General features: G+C 48.8%; 11 protein-coding genes across 11 annotated transcripts; 6 read left to right on the top strand and 5 right to left on the bottom strand.

Annotated features, from left to right (window-relative positions):
• Positions 1-435: 435 nt before the first annotated feature.
• Positions 436-2,192, top strand: BO87DRAFT_446404 (phytoene desaturase family protein; the record flags this gene model as incomplete). Its single annotated transcript, XM_025628212.1, has 3 exons — positions 436-564; positions 613-1,146; positions 1,242-2,192. Coding segments are annotated over 3 exons (1,614 nt in total), but the record flags the coding sequence as incomplete, so codon positions are not given.
• Positions 2,193-2,688: 496 nt separating this feature from the next.
• Positions 2,689-4,494, bottom strand: BO87DRAFT_446402 (phytoene desaturase family protein; the record flags this gene model as incomplete). Its single annotated transcript, XM_025628211.1, has 4 exons — positions 2,689-3,618; positions 3,674-4,207; positions 4,286-4,407; positions 4,455-4,494. 4 exons carry the CDS (start codon positions 4,492-4,494, stop codon positions 2,689-2,691), a joined length of 1,626 nt encoding a protein of 541 aa, XP_025475513.1.
• Positions 4,495-4,960: 466 nt separating this feature from the next.
• Positions 4,961-8,696, top strand: BO87DRAFT_446393 (NRPS-like enzyme; the record flags this gene model as incomplete). Its single annotated transcript, XM_025628210.1, has 7 exons — positions 4,961-5,282; positions 5,316-5,566; positions 5,687-6,025; positions 6,097-6,159; positions 6,208-7,097; positions 7,175-7,276; positions 7,310-8,696. 7 exons carry the CDS (start codon positions 4,961-4,963, stop codon positions 8,694-8,696), a joined length of 3,354 nt encoding a protein of 1,117 aa, XP_025475512.1.
• A 362-nt stretch (positions 8,697-9,058) lies between these two features.
• BO87DRAFT_169058 (amidohydrolase) lies at positions 9,059-10,576 on the top strand. Its single transcript, XM_025618319.1, has one exon. The coding sequence runs from the start codon at positions 9,128-9,130 to the stop codon at positions 10,460-10,462; it is 1,335 nt and encodes a 444-aa protein (XP_025475511.1). The 5' UTR covers positions 9,059-9,127; the 3' UTR covers positions 10,463-10,576.
• Positions 10,577-10,596: 20 nt separating this feature from the next.
• BO87DRAFT_367668 (extracellular guanyl-specific ribonuclease RntA) lies at positions 10,597-11,238 on the bottom strand. Its single transcript, XM_025621899.1, has 2 exons — positions 11,165-11,238; positions 10,597-11,103 (listed from the first exon to the last, which is right to left on the bottom strand). Exons 1-2 carry the CDS (start codon positions 11,177-11,179, stop codon positions 10,711-10,713), a joined length of 408 nt encoding a protein of 135 aa, XP_025475510.1. The 5' UTR covers positions 11,180-11,238; the 3' UTR covers positions 10,597-10,710.
• Positions 11,239-11,710: 472 nt separating this feature from the next.
• BO87DRAFT_462510 (homeobox and C2H2 transcription factor) lies at positions 11,711-14,300 on the bottom strand. The gene has a single exon (XM_025629168.1). It carries the CDS (start codon positions 14,059-14,061, stop codon positions 12,085-12,087), a length of 1,977 nt encoding a protein of 658 aa, XP_025475509.1. The 5' UTR covers positions 14,062-14,300; the 3' UTR covers positions 11,711-12,084.
• Positions 14,301-15,501: 1,201 nt separating this feature from the next.
• Positions 15,502-17,332, top strand: BO87DRAFT_446390 (MDR family MFS transporter; the record flags this gene model as incomplete). The annotated part of the gene is made up of 2 exons (XM_025628209.1): positions 15,502-15,858; positions 15,913-17,332. Exons 1-2 carry the CDS (start codon positions 15,533-15,535, stop codon positions 17,330-17,332), a joined length of 1,746 nt encoding a protein of 581 aa, XP_025475508.1. The 5' UTR covers positions 15,502-15,532.
• A 1,249-nt stretch (positions 17,333-18,581) lies between these two features.
• BO87DRAFT_367664 (uncharacterized protein) lies at positions 18,582-19,378 on the top strand (the record flags this gene model as incomplete). Its single annotated transcript, XM_025621898.1, has 1 exon — positions 18,582-19,378. The coding sequence occupies one exon, from the start codon at positions 18,582-18,584 to the stop codon at positions 19,161-19,163; it is 582 nt and encodes a 193-aa protein (XP_025475507.1). The 3' UTR covers positions 19,164-19,378.
• Positions 19,379-19,479: 101 nt separating this feature from the next.
• Positions 19,480-21,027, bottom strand: BO87DRAFT_400706 (uncharacterized protein; the record flags this gene model as incomplete). Its single annotated transcript, XM_025625546.1, has 1 exon — positions 19,480-21,027. The coding sequence occupies one exon, from the start codon at positions 21,025-21,027 to the stop codon at positions 19,480-19,482; it is 1,548 nt and encodes a 515-aa protein (XP_025475506.1).
• Positions 21,028-22,589: 1,562 nt separating this feature from the next.
• BO87DRAFT_446384 (uncharacterized protein) lies at positions 22,590-23,245 on the top strand (the record flags this gene model as incomplete). The annotated part of the gene is made up of 2 exons (XM_025628208.1): positions 22,590-22,784; positions 22,844-23,245. The coding sequence occupies 2 exons, from the start codon at positions 22,590-22,592 to the stop codon at positions 23,243-23,245; spliced, it is 597 nt and encodes a 198-aa protein (XP_025475505.1).
• A 780-nt stretch (positions 23,246-24,025) lies between these two features.
• BO87DRAFT_462508 (NAD(P)/FAD-dependent oxidoreductase) lies at positions 24,026-25,147 on the bottom strand (the record flags this gene model as incomplete). The annotated part of the gene is made up of 2 exons (XM_025629167.1): positions 24,686-25,147; positions 24,026-24,581 (listed from the first exon to the last, which is right to left on the bottom strand). Exons 1-2 carry the CDS (start codon positions 25,081-25,083, stop codon positions 24,026-24,028), a joined length of 954 nt encoding a protein of 317 aa, XP_025475504.1. The 5' UTR covers positions 25,084-25,147.
• Between the last annotated feature and the right edge of the window lie 829 nt (positions 25,148-25,976).

The following is a 25,976-nucleotide window of genomic DNA, read 5'->3' as shown; positions in this document are numbered from 1 at the left end:
TCTTCCCTGCTTTACTTGGTCACGCAAAAGTTGGAACAAGGATGGCAAAGTTCGGTAAAAGAACGTTTCATCCGTCAGAGTACCAGGTCAAAGTCCTACTTTTGCAATTTACAATACCGGGCTGATACGGTATTGCAACTTGTATGAAAAGATACACTCCAGATGAAGAAGTCTGCAAGGAGCACATACGATTTAGTCAGATGGATTGAGCAGCAGCGTTACTCGACGCCACTGTGCTATCATCCAATGTAATCCTGTGTTCTCCCGGCCCTCATCACTACTTCAATCCTGCCCGAAACTTGACACATTGGTCCAGAGGAGACGTCAAGTACACTTACACAATGGCCAAAAAGTCCGCCATCGTAGTCGGTATGTACATTCTAAACAGAGCTTTTGCAGCCTGCTTTCGACGGTGCCATAGTGTCTGATCAATACATCACAGGCGCGGGTGTGGGAGGAATTTCAACTGCCGCGCGACTTGCCCGAGAGGGATTCACGGTGACTGTGCTGGAGAAACATGCCTTTGTTGGAGGGAGATGTTCTATTATACAACGAGATGGATATGTAAGTTCTCGGTCTGCAAAAATCTACCACTAAACTAAAGCAATGTAGCGCTTCGATCAAGGGCCATCTCTTCTCTTAATGCGTGAAATCTTCAGCAAAACCTTTCAAGATCTCGGAACATCCCTCAGCTCGGAAGGTGTAGAGCTACTGAAATGCGAACCTAACTACTGCATTTGGTTTCCAGATAATGATATTGTGGAGCTATCTTCTGATATATCACGGTTGAACGAGGAGGTCATCCGACACGAGGGTATAACGGGCCTCTCTAAGCTTTTGGACTTCCTGAAGGAGACTGGTCAATACTACAATTTGAGCTTGGACTATATAATGAACAGAGATTTTCCACACTTCCTCAGTCTTTTGCAGCCCAATGTCCTGAGGGCGCTCGTCGCTATGCGCCCATGGACTACCATGGCTGGTATCGTTGAGCAGTACTTTACTAGTACCAAGATGAAGCAAGCATGGACATTTGCTTCTATGTACATGGGTATGAGCCCATACCAGGCACCTGGAACATATAGCCTGTTGCAGTACTCCGAGACCGTCGATGGAATTTGGTATCCCCGTGGTGGGTTTCAAAAGGTGAGTAATACCTGTCAATCATGCCAGATCAGGCACCTCCCATATTCCACTCAATAACACATTACGAATACAAATCAACAACTAACCACCACCAGGTCCTACAAGCCCTTGCAGACATTGGTTGTAGACTGGGCGTGGACTACCGTCTACGGGCCTCAGTAGACTCTGTTCTCCTAACTCCGGACCAACGCTCGGCAAAGGGTGTTCGGCTCAGTTCAGGTGAAGCAATATACGCTGATCTGGTTGTCATAAACGCAGACCTAGTGTATGCCTACAATAATCTACTCCCAGAATCAGGATACGGTAGGTCATTACAACGACGGCATACCTCCTGCAGCAGTATCTCTTTCTTTTGGGCATTTGACGCCACCTTTCCACAGCTCAAATCCCACAATATATTTCTTGCGGATAAATATCGTGAGAGCTTTGACTCCATATTCATTGACCTCAGTATCCCAGATGAACCCTCGTTCTATGTGAATGTTCCCAGTCGGATTGACCCAACAGCAGCCCCACCTGGCAAAGACGCCGTGGTTGTACTGGTGCCCGTGGGGAGCTTGAGGGAACCAGGAATCAAAGATCAGAAGCGCTGGGATAGGATTATACCAGACATACGTGATTTAGTTATAAAGACTATCGAAGAAAGGACTGGGATACAAAATATGAGATCGAAATTGCTGCACGAGACATATGAGACCCCTCACACGTGGAAGGATAAGTTCAACCTCGACCGTGGCGCTATACTTGGGCTATCGCACTCTTTCTTCAATATGTTGAGCTTTCGGCCTAGTCTCAAACATCCGAGGATAGATGGACTCTACTTTGCAGGAGCTAGCACCCACCCCGGCACAGGGGTTCCAGTCTGCTTAGCCGGAAGTAAGTTGGTCTGCGAGAAAATTTTACGGGACACAAGGCCCCAACAACCAACGATGTTCGCGACTGCCTATATTTGGGTGACTTTTACGTTGGTTGTTGTTTTAGTCACGGCATGTTTAATTTTGCTTGGTCCGGGGTCCTTGGAAAGCTTTCTATGTCTGGGTCAGTAAGATGTGGTACTACGAGGAATCATTGCTATCACAGTCGGTTGAATATGTGTCTACGTATCTGAATTCTGGTTTTTCATACGCGCTGTACACCCGGTTGCGTAATAGTGTCTATGACTAGTCTATTTTTGTTGGTATTGCGTAGAAGTGTCCAGCTGAGATGACGCGGCATCACTGTTAAGGTACTGAAGATTGGCCCGGTATTTCCACAACAGTGATTTTATCAGGGATTGACCAGAAAGAGGTCCGGAAACCTGAGCGCCATTTGCCTGGAGAGATTCTGATTGAAGGATTCTGATTGAGGATCACTGCCCATCGTGTTGACACCGGTCATGCAAAGCGACCATATATCGAAGAACAGAGACTACGTTTCTTGTACGTTTCTTGGGCATATAGTCGCCAGGATGTGGGGTAAAAAAGAGAAATAGGCGGCACATGAGAATTGTACGCTGAATAATAGTCTGGAATGGAGCCACCGCTCAGTTTCTAGATAGCACCCCTACCACAAGTAGGACGACTTTGCTAAAGACAGAGCCGTCAGAAGCCCAAACGCCATTGTCAACATTACCCAAAGACTATAATCCCTGGTGGTACCTTTCGCTTTCATCCAGTCTTCCATTATATGTTGGACCACGAACTTGCCACTGAGCAGACATGCGGGAACTCCTGCGCCTGGATGTGTACTGCAGCCCGTGAAATACAAGCTTTGAATAGCGGGATGTTTCATCTGCGGACGAAACCAAAGAACGTTGTCAAAGTCATGAGACAAGCCTAGAATGGCTCCGCGATCCAAGTTGAACTTTTCACGCCACGTAAGAGGACTGTTCACAAGCTCGTGGACAAGCTTTTCACGCAGATTGCGGGCTCCTGTACGTGCTTCGATTGCGTCAAGGACAATGTCGCGCGTTTGAGCTACTAATTCATTCCACCGTTTTTCTTGTTCATCGGGACCCAGGGTGTCAACTAATCGACCGACCGGGACGAGAACCATGACGGATTCCTTCCCTGCTGGGGCAGCTGTCACATCTACCCGGCTGGGAACATTGACATAGAAGGAAAAGTCTTCCGGCACGTCATGATCGTCAAAGATTTTATCAAAGCTCTCGCGAAACTGGCCTGCCAGGAACACGTTATGAGGTCGAAGCTCAGGAATCTGCTCATTGAAGGCCCAGTAGAATGAGATGCTACTGCAAGAGGTAGACCGCTTGCGTAAGCGTTCAGCTTTGCGGGAGTGAGGCAGAAGATGGTTATAAACATAGACCAAATCAGCATTCACGACAATGATATCAGCTCGTAGAACCTCGCCGGATTCCAAAAGCACACCTGTTGCTTTTGCATTATCATCACTGAGCTCGATTTTGGCTACCGGGCTCTCCAATAAGTACTCTACCCCAAGGCGACGTCCCACTCCACTGAGTGCATGTAACACCTGTGGTGGTAAATCAGCTCAAATATTCCTTTCTTTTGGGGAATTAGTTCCATACACGCTGAAAGCCCCCTCTCGGATACCAGATTCCATCAGTCATCTCAATGTAAGGCAAGAGACTGAAGGCGCCTAGGGCGCGATAAGGGCTTATCCCGAGATACATGCTTCCGAAACTCCAAACGCGACGCATCTTTTCCGATGAGAAGTATTTGGCTGCTTGGCTGTACATGCTTGTCCAAGGCCGGATATGAAGGAAACCTTTGAAGAGCGCCGAATGGAACATGCTTCTTAGGGTGGGAAAGCTTTGATTGAAGACACTCTCCTTACAAAGCTCATATTGCAGGCCCGATTCGGCGAGGAAAGTACAGAAACGGTTGAACCCCCCTGGCCCCTCATGATACTCGATCTGCGCTTTGAGACGGGGGATGTCGCGGGAGAGCTCGATGTAATCATGATCTGGAAACCAGATGCAGTAGTTGGGCTCACACTCAAGCATATGGATACCTTCGTTCTCCAAAGAAGTGCCTAGCTCCTGGAACGCCTTGCGGAAGAACTCCGGCATAAGCACTAGAGAGGGGCCTTGGTCGTATCTCTTTCAGCATGTTAAAACATCTCACTCTGAGTTGCTGAGACTAATGGAAAACGAATTTGGTTCAACAAGAATACATACATATCCATCTTTGTGAAGAAGGGAGCATCTACCCCCAACAAAAGTATTTTTCTCGACCACTTTCACCTGGAAGCCTTCAAGCGCCAACCGAGCCGCCGCAGCTATACCGCCGGCTCCAGCACCTGCTTTGGTCAGTAACGGTAGTTTTGCAGGTTCTCAGCTTGCTAACCAATTACAATGGCGGATGCGGGCGATTCCGTGGTATCCATGTTGTGTAAAGGTTCCAAGTTCGTAGAAGGATGACTCGGCTGAGACGGGAATACATGGAGGTTACATAGAGCTAATTAACGCTAGGGTCTACGTTGTGAATGAAGGCAGCTACGATGATCCCCATCGTTGCGGATTCTGCAGCCAAGACACGGCCAAGCATCCTACCCTTTCTTCTATCACAGGACTAAGCAAGCCATCATCAGACCTGTTTAATCGAGGTTTCACAGTATGCACTGATCCCAGAAAGGCAAATTGCTTCCTTGCCGCATGTAGTAATCGTAAGGGATTATCAGGTTCTGCAATGAGTAGAAATAGGTCCCGGGCCGCAGGCCAATTACGTCGTCGATAGGGCTTTGGTTCTAGGTGACACAGCAGACGGCTTACTGCTTTTTATCGGTGCAGAAGATCAGCATTCTGGCAATCAGGTTGTTATGGCCGTGATGTGCTCGTGATATTATAGTACACATGAGCGAATTTGCAAACGCTTGTGTATTACGCGTAACTGCAATACCGCCCACACTGCCTCAGTATTGTGGCATGATAGCAGGAGAACATCTCATGATATTGATGTCAGGGCATTTCGATGAGGGTGACAAATATCACACAGTGAATAAAGCTCAAGTAGGCAGATTACCTCATCGCGCAGAAAAGCGTGAAGAGAGTGCTTATGTCGAGGTAGTGGCGGCCTGGAGACTGATATCCCGTCGACAGATGCTTTTGGCACCTAATTACAACACAGCGCCAAACTGTTATGATACAGCGACCACGATAGCATACCCTATCCTTAGTGACTTTGATCCGACTGAGCACACATTACCAGAAATATTGGATTATTATGCTCATCTTCGACCAGATGCTGTCTTCGCAGAGTATCCTCTATCCCAATCAACATATAGCCAGGGATACCGCAAGATAACCTACCATGATCTTGCTAATGCTGTCAACGGCGTTGCCAGATGGCTGATTCAGAACCTCGAAATGGGCAACGGGTCAACGAAACTAGCCTACATCGGACCGAATGATATGCGATATAGTGTGCTGACACTAGCATCCATTAAAGCTGGATATTCGGTATGTGGATTACAACCCATAAGGATTGAGTGAAAGCATTTTCTTATGTTAGGATAGATGTTTTTCCCTTCGCCCAGGAACAGCGTCTCTGTGCAACGCGAACTACTTCATCATATCCAGTGCAAGGTTATCATTTGCCCTACACCACGTCCCTCACATATTGCCGGAATTCTAGAGGGAGACGAAATGCACGTGTTGGACGTACCAACAACACAAGAGCACCTTGACACAGCTTATCCACCCCTTCCATTTTCGAGGTCTCTCGGAGAGGTTTTGTCCGAACCCCTGTTGACCATCCATACTTCCGGCTCAACAAGACTACCCAGACCTATGACATTCACGCATGATACGGCAAGGAAGGGAATGAAGATGCATTGCTTGGATGCCCCTGAGGAATACGAAAGTCTCGGCAAGCTTTACTATGGGAAGCGAGTGTTTCTAGTTCTTCCTCCCTTTCATGTATGCTCTCCTTTGGGCCCTGGACTAGCTCACCCCTCATGCGACTTGAGAATAGAGCTAACACAGTGCAGGGTGCCTGCTTGGTTAGCCTACTTCTAAATGCCCTACCATTCAGCACTGTCATGGTTGCCCCAGTTTCAGCAGCGATCCCATCAGCCTCGGGACTGGTGGAGGGTATATAGCAAAGCAAGGCTAAGGTAGCCATCGTCCCTCCATCGATTCTGGAAGAGCTGGTACAAGAGCCTGATCTGTTAGAATACTGTGCCTTAAGCTTAGATTGTATTATCTACTGCGGTGGAGACCTCCCACAACAAGTAGGGGACGTGGTCGCAGTCAAGATTCCCTTGTACAACCAATACGGTTCGACAGAACTAGGGCTTTTACCCATGATTTTGTCCAATTCATATCGCAAACCAAAGGATTGGAAGTATCTTGAATTCCATCCAGATATGGGCTTACAGTTTCGACCTGCAATGGATGATCAGTATGAACTATGCATGGTTCGTCAAAAACTGGTGGAGACACAGCAGCTTGTCTTTACATACCCTGGTTTCACAGACGCAAGCGAATATGCAACAGGAGATCTTTTTGAGCGCCATCCATCACCCGAGAAGTCGGGATTGTGGACGTGGCGTGGCCGGCGAGATGACATTATCGTCCTTACCAATGGGGAGAAGATCAACCCGGTCGGCATGGAGCACTGCATTACATCTCGCAGCAGATTAATTTCGGGGGCTCTAGTTACAGGATCACAGCATTTCCAGCCGATACTATTGGTGGAGAAAAAAGATGATGTGGGTGAGTCAGAATCTAAGGATCGTGACGCATTATTGGAAACCATATGGCCCATCATCCAAGAAGCGAATCAAGTCGTTCCCGCATACGCACGCATTGAAAAGACCCATATTCTGTTTACTCAGTCTGAAAAACCAATGAAGCGTTCTGCAAAAGGAACTATTCAACGCGCAGCGACAATTGAGTCATACCAGCAGGAACTCGAAGCACTTCATGCATCGATTGCACTTGATACTTCCATTGAGGACGGGCAATGCATTCTTAATCCTGACCAAATGTCACGCCCGAAGCAGTGGCTAATTTCATCAAAAAGACCATCAAAAAAATTACGTGGTGGGACCACTTAGATGAGAGCGAAGATCTCTATGTTCGAGAAATGGACTCTCAACAAACTCTAAGCGCAGTACGGATCCTCAGAAGAGACTTACCTGACACGGGCGTTTCTCCGATCATACTGTATACAAACCCATCTATTACAGCTCTAACAAGGGCCTTGATTGATAAGAGCTGTAATAATGGCAAGGACAAGCAACAGTCTACGATCGATAGAAGACTCGCAGAAAGATACCTTGCTCTAGAGACGTATCAAGAAATGATCGACCGAATTCCTCGGGCGGGGCCTTCGCAACAGCGGCCCGAGGGACATTATGTTCTAATCACCGATAGTATGAACGGGGTAGGACCATACATCCTCGACACGCTTCTCAAACATTCCTCGGTCAAGCATGTTTACTGTGTTTCGAACGTGGAGGATGGTCGCGCAGAGCAACTATATGCTAACCGATGTCGACAGCTTGAAATCAATCTGGATCCGCAGAATGTGACTTTTTTGAAGGTAGATCTATCCCAGAAGGAACTCGCTCTATCGCCTGGTGGTTACGGGGACCTCCGAGGAAGCGTCACTATGATTATTCACACTGCGTGGGCCAATAACCTCGTTTGGTCCTTCTCCTCATTCGAGCCGCATCTAAGAGGCCTAGTGAATCTCCTCGAATTATGTACAGTTGCCAAAAATCGTCCAAAGCTATTTTGGGTGTCTTCTATGGCCGGACCTCTCAAAATGCATGGCGACTGTGCAGCCCTTCCCGAGCAAACTGTGCAAATGAACCGTCCTAGCATCAACAGCTACGGTGAAAGCAGATACGTTGGGGAACAACTCCTTCAATATGCTCATGACCGGCTTGGTCTGGAGATCTCTATTGCTCGCCTTACTTACGTTCCAGGCGCAACCGAAAGCCCATCTGTATGGAGCCAAAACGACTGGTTATCAGGCCTAATTGCCGCTTCGTTGCAGATGGGCACACTGCCGGGTTCTCTGGGACAACGATGCAGTCACGTCGACTGGATCCCCATGGACCTGCTATCACACGTTCTCGTCGACCTCCTGATTGAGGATACTCCCAAGGATGATACGGAAGCAGGGCAAGTGGGTGGTATTGCCACCCCTTTATTTCACGTATTCCACCCCGTAAACCTTCACCCCATCGACTGGCGCGCTGTTCACGATATCATCATCGACGAGACACAGCGCATCACTACGCGGAGACTCAAATCCGTCACATTCCAGCAATGGATACGGCGGGTCCAAATTGAACAGGACTTTCAAATGTCCAGTCCGGAACATGTACACAACCCAAAACTAGATGGACAGGCTGAAGCACCAGACCCGCCAGTCTTGCAGCAAAGGCTGTCTGGTATGCATTCGGCCATGCGTATGTTAGATTTCTATCTAGATGTTTTCGCTACTGATGCGGTCTATGGATTACCGGCGACAGAAAAGACCGCAAAGTCGAGTGCTATACTAAGAAGCATTCCAGCGGTTCAAGATGGGTGGATCCGGAAGTGGGTGCGCGAATGGGTGGAAGCTTTTTCCTAAGTACCTGATGAGAGTTTTCCGTGTTTTCTTGTTATGTTTTTGTCATCACTAGCCCTAGTCTGCTCCGAAACTATGAATTTGTTACATTGTCCGGGGACATCGGAGACCCTGATTTTCCTGACACTCCCAAGCACATCGGGGCCGAAGATAAGGTGATCTGGAGAGTAAAGGTCTCCAGAGAAGCGAATTAGGTCCTTAGATAGATATCTTGCGTAGTGTTTAATATAGCAGGCTGATGGGCATAATGCCGAGGCTCTTCATTACATTTTGATAAAGATGCCATGACTATCTGCTTATCAGGATTCTTGATCGCCGATCGTCGGCCGCGAATGCCGACCCCTCATTATCATCCAGCGCTTCCCCTCTTTGCCTCGCCTCCTCATCCATCTTTCCTCCTCTCGATTCAATTCCACCGTTCTGCCTCATTCACCATGGCGTCCACTACAGATATCAAACCCTGGCTCCGTCCAGACCCTGGATTTTATATTCTTGCCCACGCCAATATTGTTGAGGTCGCAAGCGGTACAATATTGGAAGATCATTACGTGCTGATATGTGAGGGAGTGATTAGTGTGATTACATCGTCTTTACCTGGTCCGCCACCCCCGGAATACACAATCATAAATTGTAATGGCATGTACATCTGCCCAGGTCTATTTGATGCCCACGTGCACTTCGTCGCCGTTCCCGGCTTCAAAGATCTATCCATGGCGTTTGGGAATTTCAACGATGTATCCCTCCTGCGACAGCCATACGTCGCCACACAGATGCTCTACCGCGGGTTCACGAGCGTACGAGACTGCGGAGGTGCACAGCTGGCCTTGAAACAGGCAATTGAGGACGGCGTGTTCCCGGGGCCAAGATTATTTATTGCCGGACACGCCCTGTCGCAGGCAGGAGGCCACGGGGATATTCGCGCTGCGCACGACCACGTGCAATGCTGTGGAGGACACACCAACGGGCTCGGGCGCATATGTAATGGAGTGCCGGAATGCATGACAGCGGTTCGTGAGGAGATCCGCTCGGGCGCTGATTTCATCAAGATCATGGGCTCCGGTGGGGTGTCGACCCCGACAGATCGGTTGGACCAATTGCAGTTTACCAAAGCCGAGATCCAGGCTATGGTGGAATGTGCTGAGAATGCGGGCACTTATGTTACAGCGCACGCCTATACCCCGAAGGCTATTATGCATTGTATCGACAATGGTGTAAAGGGGATCGAGCATGGTAATTTCATCACCGAGAAAGTCGCAAAGATCATGGCGGAACGAGGTATCTACCTGACTCCGACACTTATCTCATATGCGCAGATGGATTCTGAACGTTGGAGGGGATATCTCCCCCCTGATGGACAGGCTAAGAATACCGAGGTCTTGAGCGCTGGCATGCAGAGCTTGAAAATTGCGTCCGACGCGGGAGTCACTCTCTGCTATGGAAGCGACCTGCTTGGTCCTCTAGGTATAGCACAGACTGGGGAGTTTGCGCTCAGAGCGCAGGTTCTCAGCCCGCTGGCTGTCCTGCAGAGCGCGACCATCAACCCGGCGAAGATGATGGGTCAGGAAACGCGGATCGGACAGATTGAAGAGGGGTTTGTGGCAGACATTCTTTTCCTCAGTAAGAATCCGCTTGAGGATGTCACTATCTTCGACCGGCCGGAGGAATGCGTCCTTGGGGTGATGAAGGAGGGTCGTGTGTATAAAAGCCGTTGTGAGGCGCTGAAGGAAGATGCGCACATCCCGGTGAGGCTGACACCATCTAAAGAGTAGTATTGCCTTGTCTGGGTGCTACCTTTCAACATAAACATTAACAGGCGCATTGGTAGCCTCTCGAAAGACACGTAGAGCAGAGAAAGTAATGCGACCGCAGTTCATCTTCCCTAGACACTTCCACCCTTACCAGTCTACCTTCTTTCTCACGTTAGAATCGCAAATCTGTCCCTTACACAATATGAAATTCTGTCACCCTCATAAACTTGACATTTCACATAACACCAGTCTATTTACACCACACCCTCCTAAGAAGAGCAAGCCACAAAGTCATCACCACTAGCACCCGTATGCGTAATCACACCCGCCAACTCATCGTCTCCGTTGAAAATCACGCGATCCGCTCCGGGCGAGCCACCAGTATAAACATCATAGTCGCTCATGATAGGATACTCGTAGTAGGTGCCGCTAACTGGGAAATCGAATCCCTCATAGTCGTGGTACTCGTGCGGGTAGTCGTCAATAGTATCCCCAGACTCGTAGAGAGAATATCCCTTGGCCTTGGCTGCGCTGACATCGCTAGACCAGTAGCAGGTGCTTCCGCAGGTGTACTCGCAGCTTTCGCGGCTTTCGAGGTTATTCCTGGCCGAGGGAGAGGCGAGCGAGACGGAGAGGAAGAGGGGGAGAAGGGCGATGATGCTCTGATTGCAATACCTAGTTTAGTCCCATAATGTCAGAGTGGCGGGGACTTTCGGTCCGTACCTTGAATTGAACCATGATGACTGTCGGTGCTGCGGCTACCGCCTCGATCTATTTACAGAGGAATTGATGTAGAGAGAATGTGTCTGAAGCCCCAACACCCCGGGACAAGACGCCCTATTTATCCCCCCATTACCTGCCCCCTCATGCAGGACCATCTAGTCGGAGGCCTCCTATCAATCAGGCCACAAACAGGGACAACCAACACGGCACACGGTAGGACTCCCAACTCCGAGGTTACATTGCATCCGCAGCAGCCGATAAGATAGCATCGTTCCTGGCACGTTCTTCCAGTCGCGGCAGCCACAGGATCCAGGGTCTGTCGATCTTCACCCGTCAGGGCATTCCATCCGAGACCCTAGATTGCTTAGCGCGCTCCACTCGTCAGGAACTCCAACGGATCTCCCAATGGCGTCTGATAACTTTGGCACGGAGGTGGCCGAACCAACAATTGTTGCTGAAAGCCGGTGAAGGAAGCATTTGAGGTTAGGACTGGCTTATCAGCTGGGTTTGGTTTAATGAAATGACGACGTGAGGGGTTGCGGACCTCGCGGGATAGTCTTTATCTTGACTCGGAGGCTGATATATATATAAGTTGTCTTTCCCAGGCGGTGTCTAGATTGCCATTCTGGTGCATGATTAATTCGACACACACACTATATTTATTAGCCCAATCACAATTCGACATCACATGTCAGTTGTTTTCTTCCGGACATGGTAATGCTTCGGAGGGCATTATGGTGACTGGTTTAGACTGGAAACACTAGGGAGCAAGTTGCCAGAATATATTAATTAATCATTAATTCTCGAAGACGCTAAGAGTAGTGAGGGATCGCTTCAATGCTCTAGGAATGTAGTGGATCAGGAAACCGGTAAGATGACTGCGCTTAAAAGATATCCTTCTCGGAAATGCGTCGAAGACGTTAGCCAAGTCTGCCACTTTCGCCAGTAGTTTTCATAATCGACTGTCGTGACCGAAAATCTTCGACTCCAGCCTCTCGCTTCAAGTTGCCCAGCCATACAGGATTATCCGCACAGGTTTGGTTCCACGGATCGTCACAGGAATAGACGATCATGCGAGCCATATCTTGTAACGTGGAATCGGGAGGAATAACACCAATCTCCAGTTGACTTTTGATATAATCTGTAAGTTCACGTTCCAGGATACGCCAGTGATTGACGTCCTCGACGAGATCCGTCCCTGCAACAGCGGGGCTGTCGGCCTCGAAGCTTGTCTCCAGCGCCTTGGCGGACTTGGCACTATAAGGATTTGTCGTTAACCGCTCCTGACCGATTAGATATGGTGGCATAGCATTTTCCACCAAGCCTTGTACGGCCGTCTCGAATCCCCAATCTCCTTGCCACTGGCGCATGTCCATTCCAGCCTTGAAATGTGTCGCAAGGTGTTCTACACGCTCTGTCCAGGTGTTGAGATTCGTGTCACAAAAACCACATCTTGATTGTATCTCATTGATGCTAGTCTTCCAGCTCTCCATCCATGATCCAAAATTGACATTGTGAACTAGGCGTAGGTGTTGGTGGAGATGATCCTTTCGGGAGAAGGTTCGCACCTGTCGGCCCTTCTCATGGCATAGATAATACTCATGGAGATCTAGGTGCTTCTCGTCCGGGTTGATGGCCAGACACAAGGCGCACACGTTGTGGCCGTCTAGAGGGACAATACCGCCAAAGGGCGAGCAGGTCCACTCCTCTAGGGACAGATGAAGGGACTTTTCATGTCGCTGCCAATCATACTTAGTTTTAAACGTATCAGTACAGAAGGTACATTGAAAGCGACGAAGCTCTGGAGCGTGAGGTGGAGCTAGATTGTTAGGAAGAGCTGGTGCCTTGCTTCGCTGCTGGCGGCGGCGACGATGACGGCGATAGTTGCTTTGACCTGGCAAACTAGAGCGCGGTAATGAGCGCTGGGAGAAGGCAGATGCAATCGATATACTAGAGCTGGAAGATCTACTGGTTTGGTGGCTGCCAACAGATGGTGTTTGGAAAATATCCCAATGCCCAGGATGGGAATCTTGGCTGGTCCCGGAATTTAATGAATGTGCTGCAGAATTCACTGAACCTATCGCTAGTTCTGCGTGAGAGCCGGGTGGAAGGTTCGACAGCGCCTGAGCTATGTCGCTCGGTGCAGCAGGCTCATGTTCAGGTGGGGAATATTTCCAGCGCTCGAAAGGTGTCATCTGCGACACAGATTGATGCGGGATGTCAACAGCACCCGGTGGTAACGACTCATTCTGTTGTAGCGTAGACAATCGAACCTTTCCCCGACGTTTGGTGTTTGCAAGCCAGTTGCGCAACTGAGCCCGCGTCAATCCTGTGCGCTGCAGAAGCTCTTCGCGGTCTTCTTTAGTTGCAAACGGACGTTCCTGGCGTTGGTCAAGCCATTCTCTCAGAATACGAACTGTCTCTCTGGGATAATAATGAGATTTGCGTTTGCGCCCACCCTGTTCGTACTCTGAACCGGATGCAAGCGCCGAAGGAGCGTCCACGGCCCTTTCACCTATGAAAGCGCCTGCATCTAGGGACGCCATGCTCCATGCTTCAGGGCAGCTGGAATCATATAGGGACTCGTGAGAAATGCAATCCGCACGGACAAAATCATGTAGAGAATCATTCTCCATTATAGATGAATCTAGACTTGATTGCCCGAAGGAGTCGTAGGTTTCTGTAACATTGTGTAGATGACGCATATGCTGGTTGCCATCGCATTGTTCGTCCACTGGATACCGGTGACTTGAAGGGTCAAAAGATAGAACACCTGGGTATGAATCATGCATCATAGGGCTAACTTCGCCCGAATCTAAGTAGGTTAGGGCCACATCTTCCTCACGGGAGTGAGAGCAGTAGCTGAACGGTGGCTCGTGGAGGTCTGAGTTGACCATTAACTGCGGTATGTTTCCGGACGTGAAACCGACTCCAGGCGGTAAATGAAGGTCAAAAAATCAGTAGTAATGGAAGAAGAACAGGAACATGTGATGATGCTTCATGAAAGGCGATTCAAGTTACCTCGGTGTCCGCAGCGGGGTTGAGTCAACTCGCAATCTGCAGGCGGCCTCGGTCGGGAACTCGGGGCAAAGTCGGGGCAGCGATACCGAGACACTTTTCTCTTTAGCTAGCTACAGAGGAAGGAAGTGGAGCGTTTATACAAGCCGGACTCTCGCTCTGTGCATTTGGATTGGGGGGTTTTTCCCGGAAGGCGGAAGAGCGCAAATCCTTCATTGAGGCCTGAGGCCGCAACAACATTCCCGCAGACTACACCCTTCACCGCCCAAAATAATCACAGATTCTCGACTGGTGGTTCCTGGGGCTGGAATGGCTTAAATCCGCTTATATCCGAGGTTTTTGCTCCGAGGTTCGCTGGTTTCTGCCAGTTCTGAACGGTCTATAGGGCGGTGAGGTCTGCACCCTCGCTGAGCTTGTTGCTATTACTACTAACTAGTTAGGGCAGCAGTTGAAACAGACGCCACTGTCTAGTGGTAGAAGGCTCTACGTAGCTTTGGGCTACGCTGGGATGCTTTGCAGCATCTGTGATAATTGGAAGGCTGTTTGCCTCTGGGTATGTCTGTAGTGCTTAATCTACTGGAAATTCGCGGCTCGAATGAACTAGTAGTATATCTCAGGCCATCTGTTCTACCACGATCACCGAGTCATTGGTCGGTTTGCTTCAAAAACCCAAGGGTCGCATATTGTCTATGATTTTTGACGGGGATATGGTGAGCAGGTCCGAGATTAAGCACTCGAGACATTGGTTGGAGCTCGTCTAGTCTGCGACGGACCCCCGGTGGAGCTATTTACATAGTATGAAACTGGTGCCGAAGAAAGCTCGACATGACTGGTTTTTTTTTTTTTTTTTTTTTTTTCCTCACAAGAGGGTTTTTCGTCCAGCCTTAGTCTGAATACTCTTCTTACCTTCAATCCAACAGATCATCCATCATCCGTTCTTGCTCGGCTCGGATCTGTGCGACTCCGCCTCACTCCTTCCCTTCCTCCCCGGATCCTGTCATCATCCGTTCCCCAATCTTTCCCAACTCGCCGGATCTGTACACTGAATATCATCCGGATGATTTGCCAACACTCTGTTTTAACTGCACTCCTATTTTTCCATAGTTGAACACTGCCTTCACCCAATATGTACACTGTTTGGCGTTTCATTGGAGGGTTTGGGACAGATCGAGTTGGGCAGGATGCTGTTCCTGCAGCGTTATACGTAGTCTACTTTGGACGCAAGCCTAGAATGTGTTTAGTCATGTCTTTTCTCGAGCCTATACAAATAAATTCCAGAAATCTCTTTCAACTGGAATAAGATATCTTTCTATTCCCACAATAAGCGTCAGGGCTTATCTCTCTTAGACAATGACTGCCAACTCGGCGCAGAACGTTTTCACAACAAGATCCGCCGCTGAGCCAGAGCAAAGCATCACACCCAATGTACCAGGGGAAGTCTCCTCTAATGAGACAATCGCCGAGAAGCAGAACCATAGAGAGCACAACGAAGCGCCCCAACTAGCGACCGAGAAAAAGTCCTTTCGCTTCTTTGCGATCATCGCGGCGCTCGCGCTCTCCGGACTTTTGACTTCATTGGAAGCGACCATCACCTCCACTGCTCTCCCGACCATTACAGCAGACATTGGGGGTGCCAATCTTTACGTATGGGTGGTCAATGGATTCTACCTTACTCAGTACGGACCGCTCACCATATAGACTGTTTCTCGTCTAACGTGACATTATCGCAGGACAGCATTTCAGCCATTATTCGGCCAGATCGCCGACATCTACGGTCGCAGATGGCCCATGATAATCAGCACGGCGACCTTCACCCTAGGTAGCGGCATATCAGGCGGCGCCAGTAACATCGACATGTTAATCGCCGGTCGACTAATCCAAGGTATTGGTGCAGGGGGCATCAACGTACTCATCGAAATTATCGTCTGCGATCTGCTACCCCTTCGCGAACGAGGCCGCTACTTAGGTCTCATGTTCGGCCTCATCGCCATCGGAACCACACTGGGCCCTCTCTTCGGGGGCCTCATAGTCCAATATACCACCTGGCGCTGGGTATTCTACCTCAATGTTCCCATCGGCGCTGCCGCTATGGTGACATTATTCCTTTTCCTGCGCGTAAAGTTCGACAGCACTCCCGATTACCTGCAGCGCTTGAAACGCATCGACTGGCTCGGCAACACCCTCTTCGTCCTCTCTATGATCTCCGTCCTGATCGCTCTTTCCTGGGGTGGTAGCCAATACCTCTGGTCTTCCTTCCGCGTCATTGTCCCCTTAGTCCTTGGCTTCGTTGGATTCGCTGTCTTCTTCCTCTACGAAGCTTCCCCGAGATACTGCCCGAACCCCACCATGCCGCTACACCTTTTTGCTAACCGCACGTCCGCTACGGCCTTCGGCCTCACCTTCCTGCACAGCCTCTCCGCCATCGCGGTCATGTACTTCCTCCCTGTCTATTTCCAGGCTGTTCTTGCCGCTTCACCCAGCCGTTCGGGCGTCCAACTCCTCCCTACTATTCTGTTCATGATCCCGGCTGCCATCACCGCGGGCGGTTTACTCTCCAAACTTGGCCGCTACCGTCCCATTCAACATGCTGGCTTCGCGTTCATGATTATCGGATTCGGGCTGTTAACTCTGCTAAAAGCTCACGCGAGTACGGGCCAATGGGTCGGATTTCAGATTCCTAGTGCGGTGGGGACAGGTCTTGCCCTGCCCGTCCTCCTTCCTGCCGTGCAGGCGTCGCTCACGGAAGCAGATACGGCGCTCTCAACTTCAACGTGGGCGTTTATTCGCAGTTTCGGGCTTATATGGGGTGCGACTATACCTACAGCGGCGTTCAATAATCGGGTGAATGCCTTGTTGGGGAGGATTGGGGACTCCAGTGTTGCGGAGCAGTTGAGGGACGGGAAGGCATATGAGGCTGCTACGAAGGCGTTTATGGATTCGATTACAGATGCAGTGACGAGGGCACAAGTGGTTAGTGTTTATGTTGATGCTATTAAGACGGTGTGGTATGTTTCTATGGCTTTCGCTGGGTTGGCGTTTTTGCTGGTCGTTGTGGAAAAAGAGATTCCGTTGCGGAAGGAGTTGGATACCAAGTTCAGTATGGAGGAGAAGGAGAAAGATGGGGGCCAGGCAAGTCAACCTGCTCCGTGAGGGAATGGGCCTAGTCAATCTTCTATCTATCTCTAATAAAATGAGTAATCATTCATAATGTATGAGTTAATTATGCCACGCAGCAAACTACCTTCGGTCTTTTTGACCATGACCCTTTGGATACATCCGGTAATATAAGCAGCTCAGATGCTAAGTGCGCTAACTCTGTCCCATCTCCTAGACGCAATGCCTAGAAAACAAGGGCCTGCGACACAGCCATCTTGTAGAGAGAGGTTGCAGGCGTTAGGAGCAGAGACCCAAAGTCTCAATGAGATTGTGCACAGATCTGCGCAGATGAGTGTCTGGGGTGGTAGGCCCGTGCACCAATAATAATATTCCATCCAAGTTCTTGTGTATTCATCTATGATTCTACTATATATAAGCTCTACAATTGAGCCTCAAATGGAGAAAAAGTGTCGAACGTAGCCCACACGCATGATCTATTCACTGGTTCGCAGCAACATATTGTAGATGTTTCAGGTGAGAGAGTCAATGTAAGGACGTATGAAAACCGGGAACGCGGAAAGGCAAACAAACAAAGGCTTTTGACAAAAGCGGACAAAAGCGGACAAAAGCGGACAAAAGCGGACAAAGCCTCTTTTGAAAGCAGTTGAAAGGAAGTGAACAATTCATGTCTTGGAGTGGCTAGCACTTCTCTATGATTCACTTCGATAGCTAAATAGGAAATTACCTGTGACACGCGGAGTTTAGTCGAGTGCATCCTCAAATCTGGGGATTTGAACCCCCTGTGGGCTTTGAGTTGGCGCTATACTGTCTCAGGTCGTGTGTCTACTAGTGATTCTACATGTCTGATTAATTTTGGATTATGATAGGAACAGGTGAGAACTTTTATCAATTAACGAAAAGTCCCAGTCAATGGTAGCTATGAGTCTAGCAACCAAGTCTGGTGACCGTAGAACAATATGCCTAACTGTTATGGTTAAAGTTAGCAGTGACTAAACCAATATTGACCAAGGCACATTCCAACTATCAGTACTAGGCACATACTCTATGAATAACAAATTATATTTCACTACGAAGACAAAAGCTTTGTGCTAGTCACTGGATGGAAACCATATATCTCAATGAACGTCTATAAATAGATCAACCATTCATCTTCCATATTTCACTGCCTGTCAGTACATATCAGAGCAGCAGCTCAGCCTCGGCAATTACTTATAATCCCACTGCCGTCACTACATCCTTTTTTCCAATGCACGTGACAACACGAAAAAGGAAAGCAGTCACGATGGCAGCCCCCACCCAATCTCATAACGCCTTACCCGATGACTTCAGCGTCACTACTCTCACTCTTGACCTAAATCGCGCGGAGTCCAAACGGTTTCTACACGCCAGCCAAGACGTGCCCGGAACTACAGAGTATTGGTCGGCTCCTCCAACCTCCATTCTTTGGCTCAGCTGTCATCCCCACAATTCTTACTACGACAGGGACGGCAAGGGCTGGAAGGCTATCGAGAGAAAACATGTTGCGACGCTGATCCGCGCCTTTACGAACATCCGGGCAAAATTCCCGACTCTTCAACCAGTATACGGGGTTATAGCCATTGGGGTGGATCTACGACTGTACAGGGAGAGGCTGAACACAGAGGATGATGCCGAGGATGGCAAGCTTGCGGTGGAACAGTTCTGGTTCAACGAACAAAACGTTTTTCACGATTATAAAGACATCGAAATCGTGAAGCAGTGGATGTCATCCATCCCTCTCAACTTTGAGCCGGATACACATCTTAAGTCTGACCTTAAGGAGCTGTATGGTTGGGATCCCATTTTCATCGACTTGTTGGGTATGTCTTGGCTGGATTCAGATTAATCTGACTAGCAATTTATACTGCTGAGTGAATCCTTCGCGTGCCTCGCTAGACCGATCTACGACAAGGCTCTCTATTTCCTGACAGACTTTGTTTCCGAGTTTATTGATTTACTCTGCGTGTTCGGAATAGTAATGTGGAACGGCTATTTATGCTAGGAGATGGTAAGGGAGAACTGGGCGAAGCTATTCCTCACGTTATGATTTCCCCATTGTGCCTACTTACTTGTGATCAATTGTGAGAGTTGCATGTTCATTTATTCGTATTCAGCTGTCCTGAGACAATAATGATAATGTTGCAAAGAGTCGAAACCGCCTGCTACATAGGGAAAGTCTCGTCTCTGTCCCATTTATCAAGCACCTTCAGTTCCACATCAAACGTAGTAAATCTCTTCTTTAACACCATCAACAGAGCGTATATATCCGGCTGAATATCATTCGCGGCCTTCCGATGATTATATTCCAGCTGAAACGCCTCCAGCGAATAGTGGGGTATGTTCGGTGGACACACAAAAGGCACGCGGTCCACCTCATCGATCGGCTGCTGCAACACGACAGTCTTCATCACAGGGAACAACACATATTCCTTCGTTCCTACCTGACTCTCCAACACCTGTCTCAGCTGACTCGCTAGCACAGGCAATATTCCCCGATCACAATCCTCTAAAAACAGTCCTTCCAGACTCAAAGGCAAGACATCCCATAAATCATTACCCACCCAGACATTGGAGAAAGTGCCGTTTTGGGGAATGCCACCATTCCGCACCACTGTTAAGAGATTATTTACACGAATCCGCACCTGCCGTAGCGAGTGAAATACCCCTAGGTCTCCGATAGGGATTCCTGGAAGGTCCTGCGTACGTCTCTCGTATTCCTTCATACGGAAAGATCTCTCTACAGTCACCCAGAGTTCTTGAAGGGAGTTGCAAGGCGCTTCAGTCAGACCAAGGTACAGCTCAGCTGGGTTCAAAATATTGATCGGAGTTGAAGTAGCGACATGCAGTGTTTGAGCAACGGGTGATGCTTGGCGCATTGAGGTATTTATCCCAGCATCCTGGTTTATATGATCGGTGGTGGCTTGCGTCTTGACTTGTGGTAGACCGCTGTCGTTGTGGCGGTAGATGAGGGATTTGAGCTTGGGAAGGCGTGTAAGGAGGCTGGAGAGTGTTGCAATGGTGTAGCAGCCGTGGAGGGTAAGGTACGTTAGGTCGGAGTGGAAATAAGATTGATACAGCGGAATGATCGGGGAAAGAGATGATGTGTCAAGCAAGTCGGTTGCGTCGCCTTCTTCTGTGAATGATGGGAGTTGGTAGTTATCAATGGCTCTAACGAGGCGAATCTTCTGTATTGAAGGGAGCTGGGTAAATGGTATGAAGCTAGATAAATATGAGCAGTCAACAGGCATCTGAGGGCTGAAGTTCAGCTCTGATAGCTGGGCAAGACCTGTGAGAGGGTCATTTGGGTCAGTCAGCCGCGATAGTATGGACTGCAGGTATGGCGAAGTTGCGTCAAGGTATTTGAGCTCCAGCTTGCGCAAATTGGGCAGTTGGAGCAGCAGAATGGAGAACCATGCATCTTCACGGCCGGCTTCCAGTGCTTCGCGCCACCAGCATACCTGGTCAGGGAGTGCCTTGAGAGATTGCAAGAGGGCTTCGAGGAGCACGGGGTCGAGAGGAAGAGGAGTCTTGGGAATTCGGCCAACGAACAGATCCTCTACGCTAAGGATTTGAATGGCAGATGCAATGTTAATATACCGACATGTGTTCTGTGTGGCAGAGACAATAAATGGAAGATATGGGACGTTCTCAAATCTTGGGAAAGAGCCTGTGTGGATATCAAACGCTTGGTGCACAAGGGGCATGAACATTGTGTAGAGTCGCCAGCAGACCCGCAGCAGAGGGGTAATGTACCAGCCTTGGTCGTTGGAGAAGACACTGTGGGCCGCGGGGCCAAGGCATTCCCAAATCTGCAGCAGCACTATATCAGGCAAACGATCAAGCATTCTAGTATGCTGTGGTTGTTAATGCATGTGGGTTCTAATGACTTCGTAGGTCCGGACCTGCTCCGTCCCCGGTTTATATATTGTGCGGATAGTAACAAGCCAGGGGCCAGTTGTAGTGCACCCAAGGCAGCAGTCCCATTGTAGCCGCACCATAATATTCATGCCCTTCGCCTGGACGCACTGGTACTCACGTTAATTAATCCAACAAGCAGTTCATGTGCTTTTAGAGAATGCATCTTCTCGCTCCGCCAATTGTAGGACATTGTATGCCATTATTAATGGGGTTTACGTACGTCTGAGTATGAAGTTACTAGGCTGCTAACTGGAACTGAAGGGGAGGTAATGACTTTCAATAATTCTTCACTCTGTGTTTTCAAGCCTTCATATGCTGCCTACGGAAAGTGATACTGATGTCTCCCGGGTTAATTAGGTGCCAAACTGAGACAGACTGAAGGGACTTTTCTCTCTAGAGTATCATTTCTGCCACATCCCTTGCTTGATATAGATGGAATAGTTTGGAGTGAATATCTGAGACGATCGTACGTTTGGGTAATTTCAATTTGTTACATTCGGAGGGGGCTATCATCCACGAGAGAGGTGAACTTAGACTTAAATTCTACTACAGCTCAGTTTGGATATAATTATCGAATGAGAATTGAAGGAGTAGTTAGCATGGATTTAAGAGTTGCAGGAATCAATTAACTATGCATCTATTACTGCAACCTCTTCCTGGCGTCACGGTTCGGGAAGGAATGTTCCTTGCCTTGTCATGGAATTTCCCAATATTGTGTAATATGAATAGTTCAAGGTCATTTATTGTAGGCCATTCATTTCAGCAAAACAGTGGCACCAGACCCATTCCAATGTACCTCCTCTGCCCCGCGTGTTTGTGTGACTTTATCTGTGAAACTTTGTCAAGATCATCCTTTGAACTTTTCATGTGCCGGGCCTACACATCTCATGCAATTAATGAAAAATCCTTGGAGAGAACCCCCAACATACAAATGTTCATTTGTCTCTTCACGCCTTATTGTGTCCTCATTATGTTCATTCCCCAATAGTGATCCAAAAGACCGTGTCATTACTTGTGTATCTGGCATCATTCTATACGATCTAAGGTCATGTTGAGAACCAAACAAGGAGACTCGGCGCAGCTAACGGGGCACTTTGTGAGAATGTCCAGTATGTCGTTAATATCCGTCTCTTTTCTACTTGTTGCTAAGGCAAGTCGCCAACAAAAGACGGTAGAAGCCTCTATGAAAGAATATTTAGGCTTGTTTGGCTTCGAGTCTCCTTTATCCGACTTTCTCATTTGCTACTACTAATTACTGGGAGACTCCGACCCCTTTGTTCCTGGTCTGCAGATGGTCAGTTTAAAGGACCAGCATCTTGTCGTTATCCAATACTATGAACCTAACAACAACAAAATGTCCACCAGTAATCTGCCAATCCTGACGAAGCCAAACGGCTCTACTTCCAACCAGGTGACACCAGTTCCTGTAGAGCCAACCCGCAGCCTCACTATCCAGACGAAAAGGAGGATGTCGATCGTCCCACCTCCGATTGATCCACTCGAGCAACTGGTGTGCATCATTTGCATGGAGGAATCCATCCCTCCACACGTAAGACTTACTCAATCGTCTCCAATACAGTCACATCCGTTTTAACACTACTCTCCTAGATGCTCTCTGATATATTTAGCGAAGCATACGCGAGCGACCGAAGTCTTCCCCCCGGTCTGATACTCTTAGACACCAACATTATACACGCCCTCGATTTCCTGAATCCCGAATCAGCCAGTGTTCCCCCAGTCGACGACATGTTCTGCTCGCCTTTTGTGGGAATGGATGTCGAGCAGATAACGGATGTTATAACCAATACCTGCCAAAAAAGTATCCTCAGTACGAGGCTTTTTTTCCTTGCGGATGATCTTACGGCCGCCACAGAAACACTCCGGAAAGTCGAGGTTGGCAAAACATTGGATTGGCATAGTTCTCGGGTCCCATGGAGAGATGCAAACGTAATGGCTGCCCAGTGGACTCACAGATACGCTTTTGGTATGATTAGCAATGGTTGCTATTGACTCATAATACCCAAAGTTGCTATTATGCATATGGTTCGACTAGATAAATAGATAGTCGAATGTCTAAACAATAGTCGTGCACTAATAAAATTAGTACATATCTCGATGACGGATTCTATGGGGTAAACGGAAATTGTTCTCCCAAACCGGATCGTGTAGGAGACCGCCTGGCTAAGGGTTGGGGAAAGTCTATTATCAACAAAGCCCGTAATAATCTTGTATAATGAATGGAGCGACCGGAAACACATTGAAGCAATGTATACATTGAAGGCGGTCGGCTTGTAGGTCTTTGAGATCAGGATTGTTCGGCTCTTGTTAGAAACGCGATCGGATGGCAGTCGCCGAGGAACTGCGGGGACGGGAAACCAGTTGCCTCGAACGGCGAAATTTTGCCCCGTTTCGGCGTTTGGCCGAATCAATAGGGGGAAGGAACCACGGGTCCTGAACAAGCTTGTTTCCAGCGCATTCCTTCCTATCATGCCGTATTTGTCATTCCTATGTCTCGTACAACTGTCCTTGCAAAGCCTCCCTCGCCATTCTGTGTAGGCTGAGGTTGTGTAATCTACCATCCTGGACAATCGGTGTTTAGCTGCCTACATGCCTTTCAGGGACCCTATCTCGAACGACACCAATTAGCCTTTTCTACAGGTTCTGGACATATGTTCAATTTCTGTATAGAATTTACAGCTGTTCCGCTTCCCATCACCTTCCTTGTCTTGTAACATCTGACCAGGATAGTATAGCCCTCATATCATCTAGAATCTTCACTAAACGTTAAAATTAGAAAAGCGGCTGGTGGCCATGCTTCTTCGCAAGCAGCTGCGCTGAAGCCGCAACAGCCGCATTGCATCCACTAGAAATGGCGCCCGCAACCACCTTGTACGGAGTCATACAGTCGCCCGCAGCAAACACACCCCGGATGCTGGTCTGATTGAAAGGGGCTGCGGCAGCTATATCGCCCGTACCGGGAACAAAGCTAGGTGCGAGGTCCAGACCCAACTGAGTAGCGAGGGTGCTCTTGACCTGCGTGTCAGGGTTATGAACGAGAAAAGCTTCTTCGACCTGGCTACCATCGGCAAGCTGGACCTGAACAGAGACTGGATTACTCAGATCGTCCCCGTTGAGCGACACACCGGTTATTTCACGATTGTCGACCTTGAACACTGTTTTGCTGTCCTTATCGGCTAAGGTAGCAGCCAACTGGGTGTCAAGGGCCTCTTGTACATTCGTATAGATGGTAACCTGCTCGGCCAGCTGGGCAGCATTTTCCGCCTGATGCATCACCATCGGCACATTTGCGGCGGACTGGATGGCTAGAACGCCTGCTCGCTTTGCACTGCGGTCCTCGTATCCTTTGCAAAAGAGACAGTGGAAGTTATTTCCAAAGAATTAGCTCAGATCTAAGATAGCACGTGGAGAGTCATGGAATATGGAGCTCACATGCGCTTTCCCCAGGCATCAGCATAGCCGGGAATGGGTGGGAAAATGTCCTGGGATCCAGTATCAAGGATCAATTTCCTTCCTTCCCAAGAATGCCCATTCTCATCTGTCACTTTGAAAAGACCGTCGTCTTTCTTCTCCGCCTTTGCGATACTTGCATTCTCCAAGCGAATGGTGGAATAGTTGGAGAGAATCTCCTGGCGAGCCTGCTCTCGGAATTGAGCAGGATCTTTGTGATCCCATGTTGGGATCATGTGCATAAAGGAGGAATTGCCGTTGCGGTAGGACTGATTATCGAAGAGGATCGCTGTGTGTAATTGTCGTGCAAGAGTGAGGGCTGCTGTTAGGCCAGCGGGGCCGCCGCCAATGATGAGAACCTCGACAAGGTCGGCAGGCATTGTTATCACGTTGGGTGTTCCTGTTTGTGAGCTCAGTGGTGAAAGGATAATATGTGAAGGGTAGAAAGAGAGAATTCACCAGGATCGACTCATTGCTTAAATGATCGCATAGAAGGTGTTGGTCGGTGGGGTTAACTGGGGCGGGGGTGTTAGAAAGGCTGTTGGGGAAACTAAATGCTGGTCTAAAATCTTACCCCGTCAAAAGAACAAAGGCTGGGCCCACATCTATGACAGGGGTAAACAGGAGATCAAGAAAGGAATGGGAAATAGGCAACACTTCCTTGTCAGTATTCACAATAACATCTGGATGGTGGTCACTGACTTTGTGTGGCGTGGCCGGTGGGAGCGCTTTGTGGGTTCGCTAGAATATCGTTCGCAGGGGGTTGGGGCCTTGATAGTCGACCGATTCGTACAGCATGTGGACGAGCTGCAGATGAAAGCATACTTGGAAAGCACTGATAAAGCGGTCCGACTCTGTATGCAGTACGGATTTATGATTGTTTTCGACGCAAAACTGCAGCTCAAACACCGAGCTAGTATGGAAGGCAATGCGGTCTGGAGGCGGATTGTGGATGACTTCCGGCATCATCCTGTCAGTATTATGTGGACACCGGGCCAAGGGCGACATGGAGGGATCCATGAAGAAAGGCTGGTACGCGGTCTAAACTGTAGCCACGGGTCGTTAGCTATGTATTAGACATTGCCAGAGCTTGTTTTCATCTTCAATACCTGCTATTGCATTCTTGTAGTTTCGATCTTGGCAAAAATGTCGGATTGATGAGTGAACATCTAACCTCCAAAAACATACAACAGAAGGGATTCGCTGGTGGTCACCCACCCAACTACTAACCTCCCGGCGTGTGGCTTAAGTACGGCTGAGCGGACGGGAAGCC

The sequence above is a fragment of the Aspergillus neoniger genome (genome assembly GCF_003184625.1).
Source record: "Aspergillus neoniger CBS 115656 unplaced genomic scaffold BO87scaffold_40, whole genome shotgun sequence".
Taxonomy (NCBI): domain Eukaryota; kingdom Fungi; phylum Ascomycota; class Eurotiomycetes; order Eurotiales; family Aspergillaceae; genus Aspergillus; species Aspergillus neoniger.
The sequence above is the reverse complement of the archived record's forward strand: the minus strand, read 5'-3'. Positions and strand labels throughout refer to the sequence as shown.